This window comes from Anas platyrhynchos, chromosome 34 (genome assembly GCF_047663525.1).
Source record: "Anas platyrhynchos isolate ZD024472 breed Pekin duck chromosome 34, IASCAAS_PekinDuck_T2T, whole genome shotgun sequence".
NCBI classification, from domain to species: domain Eukaryota; kingdom Metazoa; phylum Chordata; class Aves; order Anseriformes; family Anatidae; genus Anas; species Anas platyrhynchos.
In genome coordinates, this window is record NC_092622.1 from 1,150,388 (window position 1) to 1,166,608 (window position 16,221).

A 16,221-nucleotide genomic window follows, 5' to 3' on the forward strand; every position below is an offset into this window, starting at 1 on the left:
CAGTCCCCAGGGATGCCCTGAGCATGGCACAAGACTGGGAGCAAGGGCGAGCCAGGCACTGGCAGGAGCTGAGACACTGACCTCCCCCCATCAGCATCCTACTCTGGGCTCTCTTGCACGCTTTCAACCAAAAAGCAACCAAAAAAAAGAAGTATGGAGGGGAAGGAGAGTGCAACCAGGCAAATAACTGGGACACCGAGACAACCTTACCTTGTACAGTGAAAAGGGTAACGTTTATTTTATTGTCTTTTGGCTTATAGTAACGTAATTCTTAATCATGTTGGGTAAGAACATTATGAGCCACCATGCAATTTCTAATACACTAATCTTCACTATTGATCTTGTACAGCTTTAACTTTTTTTTTTTCTTTTTTTTTTTTTTTTTTTGCGGCGGAAAATTAAATAAGTCAAACTCGGGTGTGGCCTCTAACATCATGGTTTTTATTAATTTTTTGTTGTTGTTCAACATTGGCTTCTATATTTTAAAAAAAGGTGAACAGGAGAAGTGAATAAAGCAGCTTAAATTGGTATTTCCTTTTCTTGCCCTTCCCCTCTGCTCTTTTCAGAACATGGTAAGAAACTAACCAAAAAGGGGAATTTTATAAATGGGGGGAGGGAAGAGAGCTACTTGTTGTAGTCTTGACTTCTTGGCTATGCCCCTTTAATTGCCAACACCACCCTCACTTTATGCCCACAACCCTGAATCTGGAATATAAACCCTGTGTATGCCTTTGAATTCAGACTTGTGTATGACACCGACGTCCTTAATGCTTTTGGACCCAAGTTCCCCTCTGTCCTTGGCTTCACCTAGTGAAGACGCACCGAAATGCAGATCCGTTTTCTTCAGCACCTGTGCTGATGGCGCTGCCTGCCCCGAGCAGCAAACCGAGATGAAGAACAAAGCAAAAACCCTGCAAAACTTTTCTCTGAGCAGAAGGACTTGCCTCCAGCCAAAGAACAGGTGAAGACACTGTTTGTTCCTCTCCCTTTTTAAGCCATACCGATTAACGACACCACCGGCCTCTCGCGTTTAATACAGATCTAACGTTTAAAAAAATAAATATATATACAGAGTCTGAAGGGATTTTTCTGAAAGTAATTGAGCAGCTTAATGAAAGTGCCAGCATGAACGCTAAATGTACCAAGCTTCACCTACGAGTCAATAGCCCAGCTTAAGAACAATTATGAAGTTTAGCCAAATCTTGCATAGAAGTGGTCAACTTATTGCACATTGGAACCCAAAAATACCTACTCCTGATGTTGCAAAGATCACTTGCAATAAAGCCTTTTGTTTGTTTGTTTAAATCTATTTATTATTTTTTGTTGGAGGGTAGGGTTTTGTTTTTTTCTTTGGGGGACATTTACTGGCTATCTAAAGTCTAAGGACAACAGAAAGATATTAAAAAAATAAAAATAAACATGGACAATGGCATAAGCCAGAAGCCATTCTATTATTTTTGTAGTTCTTTGTATTTACAAAAAGGCATGCTGATAAAATAAAATGATATATTACAGTATTTATAATATTCTCTTAAAAAGTTCAACCACACTTTTCAGCTATTTTTTTTTTTTTCTTGTGCTGTTTACAATGGAGCCTGTACATATGTATGGTTTTTTTTTCTCTGTTATTATACATCATATCCTAGGAGCGACTGGGGCAAGAGCTGACAGGATAGAAAAGGTTCCTTGCTGTGTGCCTGGGCGCAGCGGAGCTGCTCCCGGCACGGCGATGGCTGGCCTGCGTGCGGCGAGCGGCTGACTTGGCACGGCTGCTGCGTGGCTTCCTGCGCTGCGAGCGACTCCTGGAAAAACGTCATGGGGTAGGGGGGGGTGAGCTTACGCCAACCAGGATTCCTCCTGCCATCGACAGGTTCTGGTGTCTTTTTTTCCCTTGGTTTTGGTCCACGGTCCAACACCGCGCTCGCGTGCGGCGCAGCCCGCGAGACGCCTGGATGGGGTCGGCAGCGGCGCCGACCCCGGTGTCTCTTTGGGGCTGCGGCGCTGCCAACCTTACCCTGTGGGGAGACCCGTGCTGGCCCTGAAGAAAAAACAGCGCCCAGAGCACTGGCTGAGAGCTGGCTTAAGTCAGGAGGACACCGCGAAACGTGCCGGGGGACGGCGGAGAGGCTGGGATCGCTAGGAAAACAGAAATGTTTGACCTTCTCTTCTGTGGCGCTATTTACTGCTGCAGCGAGAAGACTAGGCAAGAGGTAGCTCTGATTCCTACCCACCCTGCAGGGCCTTTTTAGTTGCCAGTCCGTGAAAGCGTAAGAGATGGGAAGGAGGCGAAGGCACCTGACGCCCGGCTTGCCCCCCCTGGCACCCCCGGGCTGGTGCTGGTCCCACCGCCCACGGGCACGCGATGCCTTTTGCTTCCAACAAAAAATAAAAAAAAAAGCAAACCACAACTCATGGCTACAGAAGCATGAAAAAAAAAAACAAACCCAAACCCGTGCAGTGCTGCAAAAGCCAACGGAGGAGTGGAGGAAGGGGTCGGGGCTGTTGAAAGCTGCCTGGAGCGGGGATCCCAAGGGCCGGGGGCCAGCTGAGTGCGGGGAGCTCCCTGCAAGCTCCCCACGTCTCTACCCATAGAGATGCCATGCTACGGGCTTTAGCACTTATCTCCACAGGGGAAGGAAAAAAAAAAAAAGTGTCTACGCTGCAGGATGGAGGCTGACTAATAATTAATATTATGCTAAATATCGCAGGATACAAATTAACTTACTGGCTGGTATTTAAGCCCTAGATTTTGGTTTTACAGTGACAGAGTATAACGAGCCATTCTCAGGTTTTAACATCTCCCCTTGGATGAGGTCCAGAGCAGCATTTAGTTTTGTTATATTTCAGTGTGCAAAAGACGGCTGTATGGGAAAAAAAAGACACGCTGTTAAACATACACACACACAAGTATTTCATCTGCTTGTTTCATTTTTTTTTTTTTTTTCTACTGGCAGGTCTATGAAAGATTGCTAAGAACGGGTAAGTACCGGTGAAGGGCATGATTATTGTTAAAGTTTATCTCCAAATACAGTGTACGGTAGTCAGTGGAGTGCCTCGAATTTATGGCTTAACACACTGCTGTGGACAGATTACTGAGTGTCTTGTGGCTTAATGATTCCTCATGCATGGTTCCTGGTCACGGCATGCCATCATGCAAATCGTTTCTATGCATTGAACGAGCACTTTTAGTTTTGGGGAAATCAGCCTGCGCTGGTTGCAGGCTGAAGGTACCCGATTACCCCATCTCCCAAACCAAGTAAAGCCCATGTAGAAAGTAGAATGCAGATAATAAATATCAAATAAACTATGACAATTAATTAAATGGCATGGGCTAAATGGGTGGTTAGTTTCTTTTTTTGTTGTTTTGCTTATTTTCACTTTTTTTTTTTGATTTTGCTGCTTAGCTAAATGCAAATCTAATTTTGCATGAACAAACCCTTTAACATCGTGACTTCTGGGTTTTCTTTCAATAATAATCAACAAAATGGGAAAATAAAATCCATTTTTGGCTGCTTTGGAAAATATATGAATCCCAGCAGCGGGTTTTGTTTCTGTGTGTGTGTGTTTTATTTTGCTTGTTTGTCCTAAGTTGCATTGACTGATGTGGAACATGCAGTATCCACCTGCCCAAACAATAGAAAATCCATTTTTTTTCCTTTTTTGTTTTTAAATGTTTGTTTACAAGGGTCCTTTAAACAGGTGGTAGGTCACTGCTTTAGATGCAACGCTGTCACATAGTAAGCAGACTATGTTTGGTATAAGATCTTCAGGTAAGTGTCTCCACAGCTGTTCTGTATTGATATATTTCATAAAGTTTGTAAACAATCTTTTTCACTTGCAAATATTTTTAAATTTGTACAATTCTATTATTTTGTCTCAACACTTGGATTCCCTGACATCTTTTTGTCTTTTTGCCTTTTCTCGTCTTCCTTCCTCTGCCCGTTGCTGTTTCTCCTTCTCAGGTTTAGTCACACTGTCATATGACGGGAGAGATGCCGTGGATGGGGTGCCTTCTTTTTTCTCCCTGTTTGTTCCTCCGTTTTCCAGTTTTGTGGGGACGGGCCTTCGGCTAACAAACCCCCGTCTGGCTAAACGAGCCCTGTAAGCCCTCTGCATAACCACTGCTGAGACTTCTTCCTGCTTACGCCGCAGCGTAGTTGTGATGGGCTCATAAGACACTTTGGAAGGGTTGGATGCCACAAATCTTTCCTCCATCTGTTGTCTCAGTATATCCAGCTCTCCACTGTCCCCCAGGACACGTTTGGTGAAGGCAAACAGGATGTCTAAACAGTGGATCCTGTCTCCACTTACCATAGGCAGGTCCATGGCAATGAGTTCAATGGTGTTGGGTTTGGGGACCCGGAGAGGATGTTCCAAAGCATCAGCAAAGTCCGCGAGCTTGCTGTACTCGATGAACTGCGTGGCGTCGGGATCGAACTTCTCCCAGATCTCGTAGAAAGTTTCAAAGTCATCCTCACTCAGCGGATCCGCACTCTCCTCTGTCGCCACGCTGAAGTTCTCCAGGATGATGGCAATGTACATGTTGACCACGATCAGGAAGGAGATGATGATGTAACTCACAAAGAAAAAAATCCCCACTGAAGGGTTCCCGCAATCCCCCTTAAAACCACTCCCGGGATGCTCCTTGTCTAGATCGCAGTCTGGAGGCCGGTTTAGGATGGGCAGCAGCAGGCCATCCCAGCCGGCCGACGTGGTGATCTGGAACAAGCAGATCATGCTGTTGCCAAAGGTCTCGAAGTTGAACATATCATCTATGCCAGCCTCATGCTTGACGTAGGCAAAGTTTGACATGCCGAAGATGGAGAAGATGAACATGACCAAGAACAGCAAGAGGCCGATGTTGAACAAGGCGGGCAAAGACATCATTAAGGCAAAAAGCAAGGTGCGGATTCCTTTGGCTCCTTTGATCAAACGCAGGATACGTCCAATACGAGCCAGGCGGATGACTCGGAAGAGCGTGGGTGATACAAAATACTTCTCAATGATTTCAGCCAGGAACATTCCTAAAGAAGAAGGAAAGGGACAAGAGTGACAATGCAGTGACGTGCAGCCTGCTTCCTCTTCTGAACCTAGGCAGGGGACTGGGAACACTAAACACCTTGATTTTCAGAAGGGCTCTGTGTTTATGAGGCCTCACTTTCAGGCATCTGAGTCTTGGCTGGCTGCTCAGGCTCCCCAGACAGCTCCCCTGCCTGGAGAGTAAGAGAGGTACAGCCCCAGAGTGATTAATTCCACCTGTGTAAGGATGGATGAGCTGTTTCTTAAGAGGTGTCTGGCTGCTCAACTCTGCCATGGGATTCTAGACAACGCATTCAGGTTATGGGCTCTGTTTTGAAGATGCTTAAACACACATAAGACAAATCTTATTTCGAGCAGCAGCCAAATCTTGATTTAAGTTTTACACTGCAGGACAGCCTCTGAGTTCTAATTTTGTTTTGTCAGTATGCCTGGGCACAGCTGCGTCCAGCCAGGTCTTTAAGCAACCCCGTAGTATTTGTGAGGTTTCCTGTGTTTTACAGATTAGCTGCTAAAAACAAAAACCTGTTGGAGGAAACTGGTTGATTCAACATTCAACTGAACTGAAAACAAGAGTGCAAATCACATGCTGATGTAGGAAGCACTGCAATGCTATTTTCAGTGGTTAGTAAGCATTATAACATTCCAACGAGGTGAGTAAAATTTCTGTTTTTAAAGACAAGGAGAGTAATTGTCAAGTGTTTTACTCCATACAACTGGAAATGAATGCCAGAATAGAGGGAGAAAGGTGCATGAGTCAGGACTTCAAGCTGCCAAACTCTGCCACCGTCTCTTCACATGGCTAAAAAGAGAAGCCAGAAGTCCTGGTACCTATACATCCTCTTCAATGACAAGAACCTGCCTTACTCTGCACACACCAGGAAAAACAGCCTGACACTCACAGCCTTCTAAGTTGCGTTGCACTTACCCACAATGGACAGAATCACAACCACGAAGTCAAAAATGTTCCACCCGATGGTGAAATAATAGTGCCGCAAGGCGAACATCTTCAGCACACACTCACAGGTGAAGAAGATGACAAACACCAGGTTGATCCAGTAAAGGATGTCCTCCATCTGCTTGCTTTGTGTGTCTGTCTCCACCATCATGGTCACCATGTTGAGGCAGATGAGCATCATGATGACTATATCAAAAGCTTGCTGAGTTACAAAGTCAAAGACAGCTCCCTGAATACGGTTCTGTGCAAATGGGGAGAGACAATGATCCAAACAGGTTTGAACACAAAATCTACTGTTAAGACAGCAAGTTGTTTTCCTTTTGGTAACAACGTGCATCAGGACATAGTTTTTCAGAATCCTTTAAGGCTTTCAAGGCATCCTCTAGCCTCAAATCAATTTGTTTATGGGAAAGGTAGGAAAATGCTACTATTTATAATAAAAATGGACTACCACAACCCTACTACCAGCGCATATCTCACTCTTTGTTGGAAGCAAAGGCATTTTCAGATTGTTTTGTTGATTCAAGTGAGCCAACTGATTAACACCAACCACAGCTGTAGCATTTTAACCTTTCTCAGATCATACCTGGATTATAATGACAAGAACATGGTGATGTGCACTCCAGCCTGAGTTAGAACAAAGGCTGCTTTTGGAGCTGAAACTCCTTTGAAAGTCTATTCTGCAGTTCCCTTTATAACATACTCACCAGAGGTCGGGGAATAGGCTTTTGAGGCTTCTTTGAGCCCAGTTTTTTCATGGCATTATAGTACTTCTTTTGTTCTTCTGTCATGAAAATATCTTGACCTCCAAAGTAAAGGGGCAAAGGAAAACTGGTTACAATCAGCTCATGCACCAGAAAGGGAAGGAATAACATGCTAACTAAGTCATGAGGATACCTGCCATATGGGAAGTTGGTGGCAGCTATTTTAGACAGAAATAACTTATACTAATACCCAAGATCTACTGATTTTCCTTTGAAGAAAACGGAATATTTTTTCCTATGAATAACCCACTTTATTGCGCTATATCCTTCCCCAGCCTCGCTATCTCATTTGTGATAAAGAGGTAGCAGAGGTGTTGTTTGTTTTTTTTTTTCTTTTTTCTAAAACGGAGGCCATTTAGCAGGTATTCCATACACACAAATCCTTAGCTTGACTTCCAAAGAAGAAAAGCACAACTAGAGAGAGAGTGAAAACAACAGTGGCAAGGAGGGTATCTTACATCCAGTTTATATATTTCAGTCAAGGAAAAACAAATAAGGAATTAACAAACAAACAAACAAACAAATGCATGTGGATTTATTCTACGGAAAAGTTCCAATCTAGCTAGAGTTTTACATAAAGCTTTGGGTCACTTTGTACTCTTTTAGTCCCAGTGGGGCTTGTGTCAGGAGCTCAAGGTCCTGGGCCTTAATATGCAGAAAACCCCCACTGGCTTGAATTATCAACATTCCTCAAATGGGTCTCAGCTCCCCTGCTAATAAGCAAATACTTATCTTTTTCTTTTGTTGATTGAAGTTGTCAATGATGACACCAATGAACAAGTTCAGGGTGAAAAAGGAGCCAAAGATGATGAAGATAACAAAATATATGTACATGTAAATGTTGTCCTCGTACTTGGGTTGCTCTTCTTGCTGCAAGGGAGAAGAGAAATAAATGACACTGCAAAGAATCATACAAATATAGTCAAAAATGAGATCTTGTTTCTTTAAAAGTTTCATTTTTGTCTAAAGACAGCTTTCTCGTAACTTTCTACACTTTAACTGTAATTCTGTGCTGAGGGGAGGTCCCCATTCTTCTCCCCAGCACTCTACCTCCCACCTGTCTCAGAAGCACAGCTCAGCATCAGCCAGGATGAGGTCAGTGCTCCTGTACGAGGCATACACAGTATATAGTAATTTGTAAATCACAAGGGAAATGATCACTTTAATGACAAGCACTGTCAAAGTGAAGGCATTGTTCTTTCTTTTGAAGAGGGGAATATAAATCCATCGGTTTATCAAAAAGGGAAAAACATTTTTACGCTGTCTTAACGTTGTCATGCTGTTTGCTTCCAGCCTTGCACCCAGTGTAGGACAAGAAAAATCCATTCAAAAATATTTTCTTACAAGACCAAGGAAAGAGAATAAAAAGAAGAAAAAAGGAAGTATTTGCATGGTTCCAGCATGTACGAACAAGAAAAGTGCCTGAAGAAAGAGCTCCAAAAGAAAGAATATCAAAATTCAGTCACTTGGGTACTTGTTGATGAAGTGATGAAGGTTCATTGAGGATCTTCTGGCTAATTCCCCCCATAATATATGAGTTTCCCTGCCTCTAAAGCAACCAGGGGACAGCCCTTTTGGGGATTTGCTTGGGCATCTTTTATCTCACCACAGTAACAGCAGCAAACGAAGCCACAACATGAAATATGTTGCATAAGCATAGTTCTACAATTTTTACTGTTCACTTTTAGCAAAATAGCAGCGTGAACTACAGGAAGGCGAGCTTATGAGTGGTCATGCACTTTACCTTTCTGGAATCTACTGCTGCATACATGATGTCCATCCAGCCCTTGAAAGTGGCCTAGCAAAGAAAACACACATTCTTTTAGAAATCACCTGAAATAAAGATGAACAAGCCTGCTTTGTGCCAGCTATGTCAGGGATTCCCTGGCCCTTGTCACCTCCCTTTATAAGTAACTTTAATATTACTTAAATATTTATCTTTTCATTTAACCTAAATGTGCAGGTTTACTGTCAGCTCATGGATGATTTGGTTTGCCCTTTTAAAGAGTGGAGCTGGGGCCACCTGCTGAGCTGGGAGCCCCACATCAGCAAAGGGATGAAAGCTAAAATGGTGTTTTTTTTCTTCCAGAACCAAACCTGGATGGATTTATTTAGTGGGATGCTGTATTTCATGGAGAGAGGGAAGCAGTCCAAATGCAGAGAGTACATCAGAAAAATCTTGGGTTTCCCACTACTAGGGAGGCAGTGAAGGCAAAACTTACAACTTGCAGGAGAGCCAGGTATCCTGCCCCGACATTGTCGAAGTTAATTTTCACATTCTTCCATCGAATCTCAGTGGAGTTGGGCGGCATCAGGGCTTCGCAGTCTGTCTTGTTGTTAACAATATCTATTTCAAAGCGCTCCTCGGATGTTTCATTAAAGCAGTAATGATATTTCCCGGCAAACAGGTTAACCCCCATAATGCTGAAAATCAGCCAGAAGATAAGGCAGACCAACAACACATTCATAATGGAAGGGATAGCGCCAACCAAGGCATTGACAACCACCTGTGTTGGAAGGGGTGGGAAAAAGTTTCAGTACAAAACACAAGGCAGGAGACAGCAAGCATTAATACAGCTCTTTTTGGGGAGGGGAATAGGAGGTAAGGCCACTGACAGATCTGTGGCATTTACTCCATGCAGAAGTTGGCAGTGAACTTATTCCAAGCGGTAAAAAATTCAGCTTAAAAGCCACCTACTGAAGCTCTGTTTTTAAAAGAAAACAGGCCAGCTTATGAGATTTGCTGGGTTTGGTTTTGGATTTGTCACTTCTTTCGGTAAACAATTATTTTAAATCATTTTAGTTGCCAAAAGGGAGAGGGGGGCATTACTGAGTGAGGCTCAAAACTCTCTTCTCGGTCTCAAATAGGCTCCTAACTACAATTTGCTCAGAGCCAAGCCTGAGGATGCTTTTGCTCACGGATTTGATGGGTCTTAGCAGCCAGTGGCCCTTACGGCCATTCCCCACTTTCAAACAAGGCTGTTATCACTTCGGCGCCTGCCTCCTGCTCCCACCGAGGTCACCAGCAAACTGCGAGAGGTTGACTTCGATGGGAACGGGACCAAGCCCCGAATTGCTTTGTTAGGACTAAGCAGTGAGTTGCTGTAAACATCAAGATCATATTGGTGACTAAGCAAGGCCAATCATGTTGTCTCAGGCAGACAGCTGAGCATGCAGCTATGCAGGCTCAAGAAGACAGAAAAGCCATGTTCCTTCCTCCAAACTGCAGCAAACACGGCAGGGAGTGGGAATGGATTTGGTCAGAGCTCGTGTCTTCCACCATCTCCTAATTTTAGTGCCCACGGTTTGGGAGCACCATGTCCCTAAGCATCCCTGGCCAACACATGACAAAATTTAAGCTACCAGACTTTTAATAGAGTTAGGTCAGCAGGATATTAAATCTTTGATGATGGTCTCCTAAATTAGATTCCTTTAATAGATGAACGGCAGCTAAACTGTTTTTACCCCTGCACCTCAGCTTTGAAAAGACTTTGTGACACGGTGCGATCCAGGAGCCCTCAGACAGCAGCACCTGAGCCACTGCTGGCCCTGCCACTTCTCCCCTCTCCTTGTACGAGATCTGTTTGCTGGATGCAGTCGCCACACACGTGCTAAGCTCTGCAGCAAGCGCCCATCCTCCATCCTAGTAAGCATGAAGGAAAACGGAAAGAAAACAGTGATCTGGACAATGAGCAGCATTGCAATTAGTAAATGACATCCTGAACTCATCGCTGTGTCCACAGGGAATTGTGAAGGCAAAGATTTGAGGCAGCCCTGCAGACAGGCTCTGTACACAACAACGCCTTTGCTTACATTCCTCCTTCATCCAAGTAGGATGCTTCGCTGCTGCACACTGACACAACAGCAGCACGCCTTTTTGTTCTAAAATCCTTCAGCTATCGACATGCTGGTCTATTCCAGCTCCTCACAAGAAGCAGAAGAAGTGTTATAACCTCCTGAAACGTGGTCACTTACAGGACGCTAAATTTATACAGCATTCAAAAAAGATTCGAGCGAAGGAACATGGCTTTTGTGTGCAGACTGTACATTGGCAATTGACAAAAATGCATGCATGTTTCATAGCATTACTGTCAAACTTCCTGAATAATTTAAGAGCAGAGCAAGCTCTTTAAAATGCAGATTACTATGGAGTAGAGAAAAGCAAAGAACTACATTTTCTGTTTCCTTTGCAAAGGCATTTCAAATCTCTATTCTCTGGCTTAGAAGAATTGTTCTGGTTGTACAGGGCAGCAACACTTGTCTTCAAGTCAAAATAAAGGAAAAATAATTGGGTTTAGGTAACTAACAGGGTCACTGGTTAGCAGTCATAATTCTGGATCAATTTTGCTGTCGTGAAAATCCCCCGCTTGAAGCATAAGAATTTCCTGACTGTGTATTTAAATCACAGCTGCTCTCCAGCATGGCTTTCAAATAGCTTTTCATACCTACACGCTTAGTGCTGGGTCTTTTCCTTTAGGATCACACTAGCCTTTTTCCTGACACTCACACAAACTACCGGGTAGCAATACACTAGCAAAAACGACCACGTGCTTTAGTGGCATTGCAATTAATTAGAGCTGCACTGATAATCTGCTAGGGGCAAAACAATTCCACCTCCAGAAAATTGGTCCGGGTGCACGCTCAGCCTGCTGCCCCAGCATTATTGGTCTGGGGAAGATTTGTATCAAGGAAAAGGGACTCAGGTGCCCGACAGGGCGACAAAGCTGGGGTTGAGGAGGGGACAAGGAGCAGCACAGAGCCGGCAAAAGCTCTAGCTTCGTGCCAATGGAAGAATTGTCGTCCTTCGGTACCCTGTTACATAATAAAGTTTAGCATTAAGCTAACAGAGCCTGACACAAAATAAAGAATCACGTATCAGGGAAGCAACAATCCTCTTTGGACTTATTATTATATCGTTTGCTTCTATCACCTCCTCCAGAATCTGAGAATTCCTGATTAGTTTGTGGCCTGTTTCATGCTGCACTTTGCACTCAATTACATTACAGCAAATCCAAAGGAAATCAGAATGATCCAGGGGGAATCACTCCAGTCAAACCCTGCAGTAAAACTGCAAATGCAATTTCTTTTTTATATGTAATATAATCTTATCTCTTGTAATATCTCTAGTTGTGAGCTAACTGGGATTTAGCAAAAAAGACCTAAATTATTGTTCTAAGAACAAGTGGGAAACCCATTCATATGACATACCCTTTACTTACAGTATAACATACAATTTTTTATTTTTTATTTTTTTTGCATATTCTTAGGAGACTATTTCAATCCCAAATGGAAAAAAAAAAAAAAAGCACCCAAATACTGAATATTAGTGGCAAAGTAACAAGGCACTGAAATAATTTCAAATCCCCAAGACAGTGGTGCTGTCTAAGAATTTGAGGAAAGCTTGTTAAGTTCAATGCTTTGCTTGTGCTTCGTTGCTAGTGTCACAGTGACAGGACAGGGGACCGTAAAAGCATGGTAAAGGGGAGGGAGTGGAAAGGAAAAGCTTCACTACCAGACAAGGCTTCCAGTCACCACCAGACTGGACCGAGAACAACAAGGTGCAACAAGAGGAATTAAACCAAAGCCTTTTTTTTTTTTTTTTTCCTCAAACAGCTGAGCTCTCCACCGGTCCCTTCCTGAAGGCCTGGGTTATCCAAGAAAGGAAGCAGCCTTTTACCCCCGTGCAGGCAGATTGGATTTTTTTTAACCCCCCTCAGAGATTCTTTCGATCGAATTCCAGCAGCGGCCAGCACCGAGAGGGGGGTGGAGACCCTGAGGTGGTTCAAATTCTGCTTTTTTGCACCTGGTGATTCTCCCTAGATAGAAGAGTTACAGCTGAGAAGCCCCCTCGGATGCTAGAGGTCAAAGCCAGGCTAAATGAGAACAGCCAAGTGTTAACATATTCTACAAATGGCATGTGGCTTGGGCCGGTAATTAATGTAATGAGGCAGCTGGATGCATCTCCCCTTCCTTAAGAGGGGAGTGTGCAGCAGTGGGCAGGGTGAGGGGACATTGACGGTAAAGGTGATCGAGTCAGCAGCTGCATCATGGTTCTGTCGGGAATTTGTCTTTCCACCAGTTTGATCAGTTCTAGCATGCTTAAAAAAAACCGCTCCACGGGCATGCAGAAGGATCAGCTGCTAATGGCATCTTACCCTCATCCCCTCAAATCGGGACAACGCTCTTAAAGGCCTCAAAGCTCTTAGTGTCCTAAGGGACTTTATGGCACCTAGTTCCGAGTAGCCCAGGGCATTAGCTACAAGGCTGACTAAAGAGACCTACACAGAAAATAGAAAAAAAGAAAAAGAAAGAAAGAAAGAAAGGAAAAAAAAAAAAGAAAAAGAAGAAAAAAAAAAAAGAAAAAAAAAAAAGGTTCCAGACTGTTAGAACAAATCCCCTAGCACTGATTGCCCAGCCCCGGCTGCCAGCCTGGGCGGCCCCCATAGATAAATACCGAAGACATGACACCAGCTGCCTACTTCACTTGACTGAAACGACCTGGAAGGAAATAATGCGGTTGAGAAAGGCATAAGAAAAGAACATAGGGGAAAGATAAGTGAAAGAGAGGCAGAGACACACAGACGGAGAAGGGGGCTGTCGGAAGGAAGAGCCCAAACGGATGACAAAAACCTTACCCTCGCCCTTTACTGTCTGCAGGATCCCAGCGGCTCCCATTAAATTAAGCCAGACAAATTTTAAAGGTACCTATGAGAAAGAATACAGATAAATACACACACTGCACAACCTGCGCTCAACTCGTACAGCAAGCCACCCTGCTCGTGCTGAGCGGCAGCGTTTCCTCCACGGCAATGGCCTTCGGGGACAGGACGCGTGCCTGAGAGTCTGCTTCGGTCAGAACACCTCTGGAAAGCACCAACACTGAGCCCAGAGTGTGTGGGGTCAGCCTCTGGGGCAGCTGAGCCCAGCTCGTCTTGCCTTAAAACCCAAGAGCAGGGGTGTGGGTTTTCTGCTTGTACCGGAGCAGCTGCCTGCTTGAAGCTGCAGGGATGTTTGTGAGCATCTTTGAGGGATGGTTAGGTGAGATAAGCACATCTTACCCATAGGCAAACTACAGCAATTAGCGGTTGCTCAGGCTCAAACACCAAAATTATGACAAAGCTGGGGCCAGGTTTCTTTATACCAGTTTTCAATGCCGTAACCACAAAGACAACCTGTTTGCTTTAGCAGCCTGCAATCAGTTTTAGGCTCGATGCTTGCAAATTACCAAATATCCTTAGCCCACTGGGACCGTGGGCAGCCCAGAGCCCTGCAGGATTAACCAAAAGCTTGAAAGCTCAGGGCCATTTACTTTTTGAACTGGCACGTGCATTTAGGGCAGTAGTCCAATTGCCACGCGAGCCAATGCAAAATTCTTTGGATTAGATGACACAAGACTTGGCCATATGTAAATAGTATCTACAGACACCATTTCACCAGCATCCCACTATCTTCCATTTTTGGCTAGAATCACGTTACAGACACAGATAAGAACAGATATGTCAACCTTGTTTTAAAGGAAAAAAAAAAAAGACATCGATATACAGTAACAAATAATGGAAAAACATGAGACCTCCTACAACAGATGTGGGCTTTTTGTTTTGTTTAAATCTTAATTCCCGGAACAGGACACTTTCTATTTATCCTTCCTTAAAAAAAAATAAAATACTAACATGAAATTAATTACAGGGGTGATATTTATAAAACCACATATATTCCAGGAAAATTTCAGGACCAGATTTCAAATGGATAAATATGCAGAGGAATTTCTGTTCTCTGTTTTGGACTTCCTTCCTCAGCTGTGACAATACCCTTTTCCCGTGATATAAAAGGGACAAAACCAGGGACTCAGATGTAGAGCTACATTTGCACAGCCTGGTCTAAAGAACCATCTTTGGGTATTATGGGTAGCAAAAGACCCTTACCCTCTGTGGGCCAAGCACATATTTCCTCATCCACCACCAGTACATGCTCTCTACCCATTACAGCTTTCCAAGAATGGCTAACGCTGCCCAGGCAGCAGCATAGGAACATGTTTTCAGTCTCTTTGGTAGAGGAGTGTTTGGAAGAATTACAAAACTTGCTTGTGGTTGCAGGACACAGATATCACCTTATTTAACTGCTTGTGCATGTGCTTAATGCTTTTTTTCTGTCTTCAGATTTGCACCAAAATAAGTGCACAAAATGAAAGCCACAATATATGGCAACATGGCTCTTTGTTTTGTTCCATGCGGCTTCCTTTTTTTTTTGGATTTTGAAATTACACTGATGAAAAAAAAACAAAAAACACCAGGGGCACAGTAAAAAAAAACACAAAGGTTTACAACAAAGCCTTTGTGAAGCAAACCGAGACTGCCAGGGAAGGGACCAAGGGCACTCCAACACTGGTACACTCCTGGTGCCCTAAAGTTTGCCTATTTCAAAGATAAGATTTGAAAGAATGGACTCTGAAACACTGGGGTTGCACAGAACTTTGAGGACATGCAAATCAGGCTGGAAACAAGCAGAACAGAAAGTCTTACAAGGAATCACCTGCAGGACAGACTAACGGTGAGACCTCGGTCTCAGGCAGGGCTGCACAAGCAGCAGCAGCAATTGGCAGAAGCTCAAACCTGGCCCACGAAGCAAAAGTTTCGGTCAGCTTTGAGGAGGACAGTTACGTACAGGCATAACATCTGTAGGATTTTGGTGGAATCCCGAAACCTATCAGGATTCAGTTCCCAAATTTTGAAACACTCGTGGCATTTGGAGGTGCAGGCTACGAGTTCCATACACACAGCGTGCATATGGAACTGCAGCATTTTATTCCCTAAATATAATACAAGGCACAGGCTTCACTGAATCCTCACTTTCAGAGCTTCTTCCCTTTAGGATAATGCCTCGTTCCTGAGTCTGAACCTAACAAAACGGCAGGAAAATGTCTAAAGGCTGTTTCAGCTTTCATTGGGTCTTTTCAGTATTATTCTCTCGGGACACTCCAACAGAAGACACAGCAGGCACCGATGTCAGACAAAAGGAATCCCAGATTGACTGAAAAGCAGAAGCCTTCATTATTACCCAGAAAAAGACTTTGTCTTCATAAATACACCCAGCAAGCTTTGGGAATCAGAGGAGGAGAGTTATTTGACAATGCTATCAAACCTGAAAAATAACATTCAAGAGCGTTGTTATGATGCAAAGGCTTATTCTCCGTTAGTTATGGCTGCCATCATGTGACTTCACTCAACCCCCATCTACATCACATTAGAAAACTTGAAAAAAAAAATGTTCAACAGTTACAGGATACTATGCAGAGATGAGACTTTGTTGAGTAATATTCAGCCTCGGTTCATTATCTTAACATCAACTTATTCTATAGCTTTTGCATCTCCGGTTCTCATTTCAGATTTTTCTGCAGACAAAATTGTGCAACTTTCCCATCTATGATACCAAGCAAAGAGAGCAATTTCTCCTACAGTACTGTAA

The 16,221-nt window shown here is 43.7% G+C and overlaps 1 protein-coding gene across 4 annotated transcripts in view; it reads right to left on the reverse strand.

Annotated features, from left to right (window-relative positions):
* Nucleotides 1-206: 206 nt before the first annotated feature.
* Nucleotides 207-16,221, reverse strand: part of SCN8A (sodium voltage-gated channel alpha subunit 8) — a 54,507-nt gene continuing 38,492 nt past the window's right edge. For all 4 annotated transcript variants that reach the window (XM_072031849.1, XM_038172607.2, XM_072031851.1 and 1 more), the window contains 7 exons: nt 12,915-13,037; nt 8,982-9,266; nt 8,504-8,557; nt 7,492-7,629; nt 6,703-6,807; nt 5,966-6,236; nt 207-5,024 (listed from right to left, as the gene is read on the reverse strand). In XM_072031849.1, the coding sequence (XP_071887950.1) occupies nt 3,877-5,024; nt 5,966-6,236; nt 6,703-6,807; nt 7,492-7,629; nt 8,504-8,557; nt 8,982-9,266; nt 12,915-13,037 (2,124 nt within the window). In that variant the 3' untranslated portion in view covers nt 207-3,876. The remainder of the gene's footprint in view (nt 5,025-5,965; nt 6,237-6,702; nt 6,808-7,491; nt 7,630-8,503; nt 8,558-8,981; nt 9,267-12,914; nt 13,038-16,221) is intronic.